Genomic DNA, 13,421 nt, shown 5'->3' on the forward strand with positions numbered 1-13,421 from the left:
AGAATGACTTTCAAATAATGTCTACATTTGTATATGGTAAGGATCCATGATACCCATATGAGGTCCCTTACATACAAACATTCTCTCTCTCTCTCTCTCTCTCTCTCGTGACAAGTGTCATTCTTTGAGAGAGAGACTTCTTTTTCTTGGTAGACAAGGGTGATAAGAACACTTCATTCAGAAAAAAATAAGGAGGAAGACACTAATGGTAGGAACCCACATGGGTACCTAGTTGGATTGCAATAGAAAGAACATTAGTATCCTCAATATAAAGTGGTGTGTCTACGTATTAAGTCCCACTCAGGGTTTCAAGAATCAGAATCGGATATATTGAATTGATGGTGGGATTTTAGGGTTTATGTCAATTTTGAGCTGACTCTGGCTGAATCGGAATCCAAATCTATTGGATTTGATTCCAAGTTTAATAACCTTAGTCCTGATCCCCCAAGGTCTTAGCCCCATAACACAGCCCCCGTGAATAGGGTTTTAGTGCATGGTGTCATAGTGGATCATTTTGCCCCTCAAAATATTGATACACCATCCCCTGATACGGTGGATATAGTATCAGTCGGTATCAACTGTATCCAATCGAGTCCCAATGCCTAAAACCATACCCACCAATGGGAAGTGAAATCCATCTGATTGATGGCTGGGTCATAAAAGGAATCTATGGAATTTGGCTTTTTAAATATATTTCTTTCTTAATTAAAGTATCTTTTATTAGATCGAGTTGGAAGTAGGATTGGACTAGGGTGACTTAGAATTAAAGAAAAGACTTGGACCTTTCACTACTGTTTGGAGGATCTTTGGATGATTGGGGGCCATGTGGTGAACCCGTCCTCTATATTCTAGGTTACTGCTAGTGCCTGCTGGTAATGGTGGTGGTGGACCCAAGAGGCCAAGACCCCTTCCAAATCCATGGTTTTCTTTGTCATGACTCTGCGCATAGCATGTTACAGATAATGGTACATTACATTATATTCATCTTCACCTTAATGATTCCACATGGAAGCAGTCAAGCAATCATGGACTGATTTTTGGCTTCATCTTTCAAATCTAATGAACCCTAATTTTAATTTTAGATAACAATATGCCCACCAACTAAATAATGATCTTAGAGGCCATAATTGATATTCAGATATACTCATCTACCCTTCCTTTTTAATTGTAAGATTTTTTTTTAATTAGAAAAATAAATCCTCCTAGTCGGATTTTTTTATTGTTTGAACAAATTGTAAGGGTGATCTGGAAATTCTGACTACTGGATGTTTAGGAAATGATGTGATTTGGTCAGTGTCATTTTTAAATCGAGATCAAGGATTTAATTCATAATGTCAGGAGCAATACAAATACAAACCGGCCCTATTGGAAAATTGACAGGTGAGAAGAGGATCTTAAGGTCCATCCATGCATAAAATTTCAGCCCCTGCCAGTTATTGGAAGGTGTACTACAGAGCCCTCACCCCCTAAAAAAATAATAAGCACAGATATTTTAATTACTCTTAGATTGTAATATACTAAGATGGTGATTAGAACAGCTAATGAAAGAGAGCAATTAATAATAATAATAATAAAAATAAAAATAAAAAATTCCTTCCCCACTCCGTTTGGGTTGAAAATTTCTTTTAAAGAGTTTTGTTTAGGTGCATGATAGGTGAACAGATTATTATCTATTAATGAATCTTTGAACACATCTAGTTGGTTGGATTAGATAGGATAACTAAATATGAAAAACTGACTAATCCCTTTCAGGAAATTAAGAGGATGGTATTGAAGACTAATCATTTATTCCATTAGTTTAATAACGAAAAGCCACTCTCAAAACCCAGTTGCTTCTTTTTAAATAAATAGCAGGCAAAATCTGTAGTGAACAAAATATCAAGTAATCCAAACCACCCAATTGAAAGAGCCCTCTCTTTTGAATCAGTAATAGACTACAGATCTGCATATCTTTTGACTCTTTGACCCAAATTTTAGAGATCCGGTTCCGGCCTGACCGGAATCGGGCAGATTATGCCCAAACCCTAGAAATGCAGTATGAATGGGTCATCCTGGCCGATCCAATCCCAAGTTTTAAAACCCAGTATCTGACCAACTCCTTGAGAGCTGTTGAAGGATGGTTGAGATCAGTCAATGCTTGGCGCTTTAATCAGTTTAATGATCTATAAACCTTGGGTGGACTGCACTACTAAGTAAGAGATTGGGTTACCCACTTAAGAGAGAGAATAAGTACATAAATAAATTAGGTTAAGATTATCAAATTGATTTGACTTTTGACCAAGGGATTCTCATATCTGGGAACCATCTAGCAATTTAGCACCATAAGCAACAGCAACCTAAACAGTTGTGCAAGTAATGCATAACAATGCATATGCATAACTAAACCTACCAAAGACACTTCACTAGAATTAAGAGGTTTAGGTTTTCTTTTCCCTTTCAGAAAAACCCAGAAGAGGAGGAAAGAGACTGAATGATTAGATTAGTCAGTTTTTGTTGGGGTTGGTTGGGGGCCAGGGTGGTAGCCCTGACTCCAGCCAAAAAACCATGACTAGAAAAGGAAAAACAATCATCCATCAAGGATCAAATAGCTACACCAAACAAATAAGAGCTTAACATTTACTTACTCAACCATCTCAAACTTGCTTCTCAGATCTTTAAAGGAGGATCAGAAAGACTGAAGATAATGAAGGCTGAGGCACTGGTTAGCGGTTCCTAGGAGCACTAGTAAGTCACAAGCAGATTTTCATGCTAGCCTGTCAAGATAAAGAAAGAACTCCTAAGACATACTTTAAGCAACAGTATGAAGTTTCCTCATCAGCTCACCAGTGGGACCTTTGTCTTTGGTTGTGTTTGAAATGGAGATATGAACTATAAAGATAGGGACTTCGGTCATCCAGGGAAATAGATCCAACAAGCCTTTTTTTCCACATTAACTTTCTTGGAATTTGTCCTTTTTGCTGATGTGGTGAGTGGTGACCTGAAACCATCATCAAACCATACAGTAACAACACATTATTAAGGTCTGGGCTCAAACCCTTGCAAAAACTTGCCAAACCAGTTGAAACCCCGAAGCAGGACTAATAATCATGAGACAAGTAAATCATGGAATATATGTCTAAATGATCTTGTTTTCACTCACTTGTATTATACATTTTATGTCCAACCTCCTAGCTTTCTTAAGGAGTTTGGCACTTGCATAAAGGAAGACCTCTTACTACTTGACCTTCGTCCGCCTGAAAACAGGCCAAGAGGCAGATTGTAGCTGCCTTCCAAAATGTTTTTGATGTTTATACATCTAATGCGTTCAACGTCAATGTATAGAAAAACAGTGAAATATGATAGACTTCTTTGTGGCTTACATTTCATGTAAGGTCCATCAGAAATTATCGTTCCCAACACTTCATACTTCATGTGTGATATCATAGGATCTTACTTCAACCATAACAAAAAAAAATGTTTTTGATGTACGCATCCAATGCATTGAATGTCCATGTAGACAAAAATAGTGTAATTTGTGGCTTACATATCATGTAAGGTCCATCAGAAATTATCGTTACCAACATATTATACTTCCGTGTATCATACCATAGGATCTTGCTTAAACCACAACCCAAGCAAATTAAACAGATGAACCACTGCTTTGAACACAACACAGACACTTCTTATAGGTCCCATACATGCCAGGTCCAAAAGAAATTATCGTTCTCAACATATTGTACTTCCGTGTATCATACCATAGGATCTTGCTTAAACCACAACCCAAGCAAATTAAACAGATGAACCACTGCTCAACACATACATTTTTCTTATAGGTCTCATACATGAACACGCACTGGATGGAAGTAAAGGACCTAAAGGTAACATTTCTTGTTGACAAAAGTATCATACCCCAAATGACTCACTCAAAAAACAAACTAGGAAGTTTCTTAAAATGATAACCACATTAGTGTAGCTTTCTGTACAAAATAAGCCTGACACTTACCATTTATTACAGCCTCTACCATCACTAATCAATTCCCCTCAGTTGTCTGTAGTCCCAAGGCTTCAACATTTTCCAGATGACAGTTGGGACAAGAACACTTCTTCGTCAACTCCTCACTAAGAGAGGCACACAACTCTTCTAAATCAGCAATCTGCTTGTTGACAGTCAAAGAAACATATCTTGCAGCTCTTGGTGGTGGACTAAGATATATAGGTATGTACATTAGTATGTAACTTCAACTACTAAAGACTAGCATCGTAGCTGAGCACACATTGCATTATTTAAACTTCCATTGGAAACATATTTACATCAGTAGTATTTCAATTGCTTACTGGGCCAGGCACATATTCATAAGTTAAAATCAGTGTCTACCCAATCAACAAATAGACAATGTCACCTTGATAAAAAGGATATTTTGAAATGTTCTGCATCTCTTTCATTTCTTTAAAAACTGCCTCTGTGACTAACACGTTACTTTCAGAATCAGCAAGCTCCTGCTGGCCCTGAACAGGATATCAAGCTCCATAAGATAAAGTTGGGTCATCTCTACGTGAGAATGTTATAGAATATCACTTCATATAGATACAAATCCTGAGAAGCTTCCAATCCCACAATGTCTCATTGTTAGAGCAAGAGACATTTATTTATTGTTGCGACTTGCGAGTACTCTCCAAGCTGATTTGTAGTATCCCATCACATTAAGAATTCTTGAGGATGAGTACACCATGCAACAAAACCAATCCCACCCCCTAAGGAAATCTTTTATGCCCCAATAAACATCTTCAGCAGAAATTTAAAAAAAAATGCAAAACATCAACCAAATATGAATCATTTCTCCATCTAGATTGTAGCAAGCATCAAAAGATACTGTCAATCACTAGAGAAACCTAAAATACTCGTAACTACAGCTTCTGGGTAGAAAATTAAATAAACACGAAGTAGCTGTTATCAGTTCCATGAAATCCACCACACTAACCAAGCTATAATTTTGAGATCTTTACCTGAATACTATAAAAAAATGAAAAATCTCAAGCTGATATGGGAATATCAATGACCTAGATAACAATGGCAACCTGAGGACAGTCATAGTACATATGTGCACAATCTATGGTTAAAATTACATAGGATAGACAAAAAATTGAATTGTCAAGCAAAGCCTCCAGTAGCACTAGGTTGAGCGGTAACAACTTGCAATCCAAACTACTAAGAAGCATAACAGAGAATTGTATTTTGACCTACAAAGAATTGGTAATCTTTTACACGTCGAAGAAATAAAATGCAGAATTAAGGTTGTTTAGTATGAGAGGTCATGCAAGGGATTTAGATAATAAATGTTTCCCTGCATAATTTGTACCGATTACCTTTTCCTGGAGGCACAAAATGTTCAAATTGCAGAATACAGACTCTAAAAAGCCAAGAGGAAGGCCAAAAAGGGACATGGGACAAGTTACAGAGAGAAGATTGGTGGCATATGATTAAATAGAATATATTTCGTTTTAGAAAGTGGAGTGACAGGAGAATTCATGTAACTGAATCCAATTATTGTTCCCAAATAGGCAAATACAAAGTCTTGTCTACAGAGATGACAAACAAGAATAAAATAAAAGCAATACCATATAATAGCCTCTAGATACTTGATAAAATTTTAAAATCTGAGTATGAAAAATTTCTTCCACAAAATTAACAAAATATTGTGACCAGCTAATGAGAAACAAGTACAAACTGCATACCTTTATATGAATATCTTCTTCTTCTTCATAGTCCTGTTCCTCTAAGCGTGTTTGAGAAATTACATGTCCAAGCTTATCCTCTAGACTTTTCAAAGAAACTTCAGTCTCATGCATTGGTTGTGTGTCCTCAAGTTCGTTGCCTGCTTTAAAAGGAAATCAAAATGCTCTCCATAATTTTACCGAGTGGACACACAATAAAGTAGAAATACATCATAGGTGGTAGAACTCTTTTGAAGATGAAGAAGAGAACTGGCAACAGAACACCAGATTCTCAATGTTTCAATAGGTGTTGATCAAAACGTTTCAATATCCTACAAGAGGCTTTTAGATGTAGGCAGACATATTGCTGATTTATATGTAATTCATACGGGAAGTTCCGGATACTGAGACAAGTCTATCAAAGTCTGGTTTAAAGACAATACTAACATGGCATCTGACTTATCAGCAAAGTCTTTTAAAGTCTGGTTTAAATACAATACTAACCCAAAATGGCTAGCCTAGTGTGAATACTGAAAACTGATCCATTCCAATGTGACAGCAATTTCAACTGTCCCCAAGTAAAAAAACAGTAATAACAGTGGAATTCTACTTTGACATTGGAAACAATATAAATTTACTTTGAATTTGACAGGACTAGTCATAGCCCTGAACATGCTAATTTTTATAAAAATGCCACACCCTTACATGAGGTTGATGAAGGCTCAATGGTATCATTGTGCAAATTGTGGTTTATCATCTCCTGAAATTTCCTGCATGAGTAATTTGAAAATTAACGAATCTATAATCACCTCACGAAGGCTGCAAAATGCAATCGAAGTAATATAACTGCTAATAAATTTTATTTGGTAGTATAGCTAGTACAATCAGTTTGATTTGGTTCAACATGATAGCCACAGCCTCATAGTATTGGATTGAGAAACTATGTTCCAATTCCTTGACCAACCATATGCTATAATGCCACAAAAGTGGCTTCATACCGAAGATAATGAACTCAAAAAAACTTGACACAGAAGATTCCGGTTGCAAGCTCACTGTCCTATTAGAAGTTGTAACCTGTGGTTTTGGAAATTGTCTCTAATGATTTAATGATGAAACATTTCATGGATCCATTATTACTCTTAAGTTCCATACCAGACTAATTACAATTTTCGACTTCCAGTGCATATTTTCTGGTGTCATGCATGCAGGTGACAAATGATAGAGAGAAAAACAAGAAAAACAAGATAGACAATCGCATGAAGAAATCATAGGCAGACCTTATCTTCTTGTTGAGCTCAAACATTTGGCTAATAAATTCGTCTCTGCATCAGCAATTAAAGGATCATTTTTGAAACTTGCAGATGATTAGTTTAGAATTAAAAATAGACGGGAATTTCCTACCGTTTAACTCCCTCGTCATTCTTTGCAAGATTGAAGCACAATCGTCAATGCATCGAGATTTAAGAGGGAAAATAAGAATCTTAAACATTTCTCCAAGAAAAATGAAAGAAATAGACAATCTCAATTATACAAATAAGTCATCACAACCAAAAAATAAAACCTCAACATGGTACCTTAAGAGCCTCTAAATCAGATCCGACCTTCGTAACCTCTTCTTGAACCGAAGAAATCCTGGTCTGGGTGGAATTCGAACAGGAATCACTTATATAGACAGAGATATCAAATAAAAATCATTAACTAAATGAATACCAGGTCAGATAGAAACCTCTAGAGCTTGAATTGAAGTGCTCTGCAGAGCTAACTCGACTTCATATCCTTTAAGCTCCTGCTCAATAGTTTCTTTGAACAGCTTTGACTCTTCCAGTTCCAAAATTCCGTCCTCCAGTTCAGAACGAAGCGTCTCGATTCTCCTTTTGAAACCGGCTACTCTGATTTCTGGATCGCAAGAAGGATTTCGTAAGCCGAAAAGGAAGATTAGAGAACGAATAAAATAGCAAAGAAAACAGAAGAGAATGTGAAGAACATCGCCACCTCCTTGGGATTTTTCTGAGTTGAAATCGCGAAGTAGCATTTGGAGTGGCTTTTGAGAATCCCCTCCCGCCATTGCTGGACCGTGTCCTGTGCAGAGTTCGCCTCTTTCTTTCCCGCCTTCTTCAAGGCTTTGATCTATAAATAGTGAAATGGCCCTCAGCCCTCTGGGCCTGGGCCGTCTGGGCTGTTAGAAGGAACAATGGATATCTAACCCCGGGTCTATAGGCGTCAACGGTTCGGTTCGGCCCGGTTTCGGTCCGAGTTAAATAGGTTTCGGTGTGGGAATGGTGAAACCGAAACCGAACCGATAAAGATATTTTGGTTTGTAATGGTGCGGTTTGGTTTCAGTTCGGTTTGGTTTCGGTTTTGCTTTGGTTTCTTGTATTGGTTTGTAATCGGGTTGGTTTTGGCTTTTTGACCAATTTGGGTCTGATTTTCCATACAAAACTATACAAATTTTGATTTTTTCTTGGGTATTTTTGGGCTGTTTTCGGTTTCTTAGCGGTTCGATTTGATTTCGGTCCGATTTTTGAATAGGTTTTGGTTTGGTTTCAGGTTCAATAGGTTTTCAGTGCGGTTCAGTTTGTTAAGGGATTACAATGCGCCAAACCGAAACCAGCCCAATAAGTCTTTGGTTCGATTCGATTCGATCTGGGTTCAATCGGCTCAGTTCGGGGCAGTTTTACTGGTTCAATTTAGGTATTGACACTTCTACCCAGGTCCAAGGTTTTAAAATTTGGGATCAATCTCAACCTATCAGAATCAGTATTGGATCGTTTGCGATTGGACAGATTTACCCTGTTTATTTAAAAGAAAAATCTGTTTCATGGACCCTTTTACCCTTAGATCGTAGCAGTGGATCAATCAAGACTTGAAATCGGTCTCAACCGATACTGATCCGATCCAGGTGATTTTAACCAATCCCATTTTTAAACTTATGCCCAGGTCCAAGGAAGCAGAATCAGGAACCGAATTGGTATCCACCAATTCCGATTGTGCCGCAGATAGCCGGGAATGAACCCGATTTTTTGAAGCGGAAAATGGTTGATTCCGATCTGAATTGACGGTCGGATTCTGATTCTTTGAACTGGACTGTAGAGCTAGAATTCCTTTAAAAAGAGAAGTAGAATTAGCTCCTCATATGCGGAATTGCGGTACATGTTCAGTGCAGGAACAAAACATGATGAACAATGGGCCATAGGCCCAGAGTGAACCTTCTATAGCCCATTCTTTACCATGTGGCTCAGAGTTTATTTCGTGTTATACTCACAGTTAAAACCCATTAGCCCAGGTGGGAATATGAGCGAGTAGATTGAGATTCTCAATTGGTATGAGAAAAGGGATTTCGTGTTATACTAACCATAGTCTAAAAAGGTTTTTAAACACAAAAATTTCCCATTTCAAAACTTGGTGAGTTGGGTGAGTCAAATATGGTCAAGTCATGTTTTTTCTTAGGCAAAAGAGCGCTACCCTACTAGCATAGGTACATGCCAATGTGTGGGCCAATGGAAGGGTGCACGGGCAGCACAATCTTTCCACACATGTTGTGTCTATGTGTAAATACACACAAACGGATAACGTTCTTTCTTACTTTTTTTAAGAGTTAAATATTGTCACTCCTTTATACTCACCCTATATTTATGCAAAGTCTCCTACCTTGAACTTCTTTTCTGATTCCCACATAAAATAAGTTCCACTCTTTCTTCTCCCAGGCAATATTAAAATTCCCATACTATCCATCTTTCCAGGTGATGCGGCAAGAAATCATCATAGGCCTTCCATACAACTTGCATAGAAGAATGAACAAAGAAAGCACAAAAGAGTGAGCATCGGGCTGCTCCGACGGGGACTCTCCAATGGCCAAGTCAAATCTCTCTACAATAGTAATTCCAAATCGAATGAAAAAGTATTGATTCATTTGAAAGGGGGGTTTACCTATTTATTTATAGCCGTAACAAGGCGTTTGTGGAGAATCCCAACTTGGCAACTGCTTCTGAGCTGGCCAAAGTCCAGATAGGGTAGGAGTCCACGCATGGAAGGGGTTTGAGCTATACTTGGAGAGTGCATAATATCCCAATTGGTGGGGGATTCTCCTCCCTTTTAGGGATGATTAGGAGTCCTTATAGGCAATTTTACCCGGTTAGGATAGATCTACTCCTCCCTTCGAGGTTACATATCTAACTAGGAATGAGTTTCTCTAAGCAAATTCCCTTATCCAAGGATCTCTAAGTCATGGTGCATGGCTTAGTCACTCTGTTGTCGAGTTAGGGATGGATCCTTTTTTTATGATTGTCTATTGCAGGGGTTCTCTAAACATCTACGAGTGACTCGGTCGCCTAGCTATGCCGATGGGTAGCTTGGTCACTCGATGACCGAGCCACCGATGATGATTTAGAGTTAGCTGGTTCTGGTTCACTTGACTTCTAATTGGGTGCGTTGGTTTGGTCCTGGTCTCGTCTCACCTAGACCTACTTCCACATGTCAGGCTGATATTGTTGTACACACTTTTAACATAACACCAGGTATACTATATCTTTGTTCCAGATATTTTTAAACCTTTAAATTCTAAAGTTAATCTTCATAACTTTAACTTGGTATAATCCTTGTTTTTATTTCATCTATCAAAACTATATCATCAGTAAAAAGAATAAACCAAATTAAGGACATCGTATTGAATATCTCTTATTAAATCATTTATAATAAACATAAATAAATAAAGATTTAAAGCTGACCTAAGTATCAATATACATGAGAGACTGCTCACAAGTTAACTAGTGATCCTCTGATCTTTCCTTTGCTTCAATCCCTACGTCGTCCTAATTTCCCATGACTTGTGACTTTAAAGTGGGTGAAAAGAAGTGTGAGGGTGAGAGAGACAAAGTGAAAAGAAAAAGGACAATGAAAAAATTGAAAGGATGGTTTTGGTGGGTCCTTTAACAACGTTTAAGCCCTCTGGATTTAGATGTGGGTCCCACAGGTGAAATCAATGTGTTCCTCTAATGGGGTGCGCCAGTTTTTTTTTTTTTTTTTTTTTTTTTTTTGATAAAACAAAAATACTGTCAAGTCTTCTTTCATTCTTTCAATAGACGTGCAAGTCACGGCCAAGGCAAAGTTTTGCGTAAAGCTCTTCAACGGTATAATGGTGTAATGTCACCAACCAATTAATAGACTTTTGTGCCATAAATATATGGTCCATTTTTTAATGTTCACAGAAAATAATGGCACTGCTGCACTGAAGGATTTCCAAATTCCAATACAAGAGACGGCTGGGATTCTCATTCATACAGTGGGTCCCACACCCTCTCATGTCTAGAGCTGGTACCACACCCTCCATCCCCACCCCTTTTTACTTGGGGAGAGGATCCAAAGCCAATCTTGTGTTGGATATCACCAATAAACGATTTCAAAAATGGGAATTGAGTCGATCAGACCCATCCCGATTCCTGCTATTCCAGACTCCAGTGCGATCATACGTGGATCAGGGCAATGGAGCTGATCACACCGATCTAATCGATTCCCTTAATAGGTAGCGTAACCTCGTTAATGAACAAAAATGGAGATGGAGGTGTATGGGCCTCGTTAATGAATAAAAATGAAGATGGGGGTATGGGCAATCATGGAGGAGACATTGCCAACATGTAACAATGCGATGGACACATACCATCATCTTGTAATTAAAAAAAAAATATGAACATGCGGGAGAGGAAGGGGAATTAGGAATCTAAATTGTCTATCGTGATTGATAATTGTAATGAACATCAAATAAATGGCAGGACTTGGTCATACATCTCAGCCATTGGACGTGAAGAACAAAAGCCGCCTCATCAGATTTTGATGCAAAGAACAAGCTCCACCAAAGAAGAAGAATTAAGGGAGATGTAGGGAGGGGAGTTGCAACCGGAGCTAGAGATTGGGGAGGGGGGGACTGTAACTGAAATAATGGAGTTGCAGAGAGATAGGGGAACTAGAGCGAGAAAGGGGGCGGGGTTTTCCAAATCAGACTGGTTTAAACCGATTCCAATCTTATAACCAATTCAGAGAATTGATCCCGAAAAATAGATCAAATTTAAAAGAATTAGGCCGATTTCAATTCAATCCAATCTAAAGTTGACTGAGTTCGATCCCAATGGCGATTCTGTATCTGAATTAGGCTGAGTTCGACCTCGACACCTATTTTCCTTTTTTTTTTTTTTTTTTTTTTCTCTCTCTCTATTGATCTTGCACCCATAAAATGAGATACACAAAATACTCCTCAAAACCTGAATCCCCTGTTTGCCGCTACATCCCTGTCTATTACTCAACCACCAAATTGGTCCCAAAATTCCCCATTTCCTACAGCTCGTTCCATACTACTCAAGTGAATCAATACTTATACTACTTTTCTCTCAAGCATTGCAGAAGTGGAAGCCTATGTCCGGAATGACACTTGGAAATATGATCTCACTTTTGAAGATGTGATGTATCTTGGAAGACATCTTATACTTATATTCATATTTTGTCTCTTGTATTTTCGAGTTTATTCGAATAAAGAGATTAACAGTTTGACTAACTCCCTAATTAGAAAGATTCAATTAATGATGTGTATAATTGTGTAATCTAATTTGGATCCATGAATTCTAAAAATGCATTTTTCTTTATCCACGATTGTTTCACATTAACAGCTTCATTGACTCCCTAATTAAAATGATTCAATCAATGATGTGTATAATTGTATAATTTAATTTTGATCCATGAATTTTGAAAATGGATTCTTTCTTCATCCACGACCTGTTTCATGTTGATGATGAATAAAGTTTCTTTTGTTTGAATGAGACCGATCTCTTGTATCGGAATTCAAGTGCCCCATCATTTTATGTGAAAAATAAGTAAAAAATGTAAGAGCCATTTATAGCACAAACTCTGCTAATTGGTGGGTGACGTTCATCATTATAAAGTTTTTTAGGATCGAGTCCTCTATAATGTAACACAATATTTAATGTGTATTCAACTATCAGAAACGTCTAGACATAAAATTTAAGGTAATTACATGCAATATAAGGCGTTCCTAAACATTAAATGCAAGCAAGATACCATGTTGCGTAAAAAAGATCCAAACCCTAACTTTATACGCAAAACTTTTGCCATTTTTGGCGGTTACTTGCACGCCTCTACTTTGGCGATGAAAGGTCAAGAGTTTAGGGAAAGAAAGAACGAAGACTGGCGCACCTGCATCACTAAAGGAACACCTTGAATGGACCTGTGGATTCTACACTTCTACCCGACACAAAAGGAAAGGATTGAACCTGTGGGACCCGCATTCAAAGTGCTTGAATGTTGTAAAAATCCACCAAACCATCATTAATTTGCCCTGTTTTTCAGTTTGTGCACTACCTCACGAAAAGTCAAAAAATGCCTGCCGCCCGAGTTGGGGTCAAGCAGCTACAACCCTGGTAGCATGATACCAGCTGAGAAAAATGAATTATAAGGGCAGATTTAAAAATATCATTTTAGGATGGAATTTTTCATTTTTACCCTAAGATTCTATTTCTCTAATCATTAGTAAGGTATCATTTGACGACGTTCCATTTTTGTTATTTTTACATTTTCTTGTTCCTAAAAACAGAAAAACAACCTAAAAAGCATTTGATAAAATTATTCTGTTTCATCTGTTTCTAGAAACATGAATTAAAATTTATACATATTTACAATTCTAAAAATGACTTTGACAGACTTGTTTCTTCATTTCTAAAAACGAATTT

At 37.6% G+C, this 13,421-nt stretch overlaps 1 protein-coding gene across 3 annotated transcripts; it reads right to left on the bottom strand.

Annotated features, from left to right (window-relative positions):
* Positions 1–2,454: 2,454 nt before the first annotated feature.
* Positions 2,455–7,816, bottom strand: LOC122079060. Of its 3 annotated transcripts, XM_042645302.1 has the most exons (10): positions 7,684–7,816; positions 7,418–7,587; positions 7,266–7,328; positions 7,093–7,112; positions 6,969–7,013; positions 6,397–6,461; positions 5,713–5,855; positions 4,397–4,485; positions 3,983–4,137; positions 2,455–2,977 (listed from the first exon to the last, which is right to left on the bottom strand). In XM_042645302.1, exons 1-9 carry the CDS (start codon positions 7,754–7,756, stop codon positions 4,011–4,013), a joined length of 795 nt encoding a protein of 264 aa, XP_042501236.1. In that variant the 5' UTR covers positions 7,757–7,816; the 3' UTR covers positions 2,455–2,977; positions 3,983–4,010. The 3 variants fall into 3 exon arrangements, with proteins under 3 accessions (XP_042501236.1, XP_042501237.1, XP_042501235.1); XM_042645303.1 differs by lacking the exon at positions 2,455–2,977 and having other exon boundaries at positions 3,769–4,137; positions 5,713–5,852; XM_042645301.1 differs by lacking the exon at positions 2,455–2,977 and having other exon boundaries at positions 3,769–4,137.
* Positions 7,817–13,421: the final 5,605 nt, after the last annotated feature.

Source organism: Macadamia integrifolia, chromosome 5 (genome assembly GCF_013358625.1).
Source record: "Macadamia integrifolia cultivar HAES 741 chromosome 5, SCU_Mint_v3, whole genome shotgun sequence".
NCBI classification, from domain to species: Eukaryota; Viridiplantae; Streptophyta; class Magnoliopsida; order Proteales; family Proteaceae; genus Macadamia; species Macadamia integrifolia.

Bases quoted from the DNA above. Each gene is read 5' to 3' on its own strand.
- LOC122079060 (XM_042645302.1), bottom strand. From the start codon at position 7,756: ATGGCGGGAGGGGATTCTCAAAAGCCACTCCAAATGCTACTTCGCGAT. The intron at 7,014-7,092 runs GTAGGAAATTCC...TTGCTGATGCAG, and splicing joins AATGACGAGGGAGTTAAACG to AGACGAATTTATTAGCCAAA. The intron at 6,462-6,968 runs GTCTGCCTATGA...TTACTCATGCAG, and splicing joins GAGCTCAACAAGAAGATAAG to GAAATTTCAGGAGATGATAA.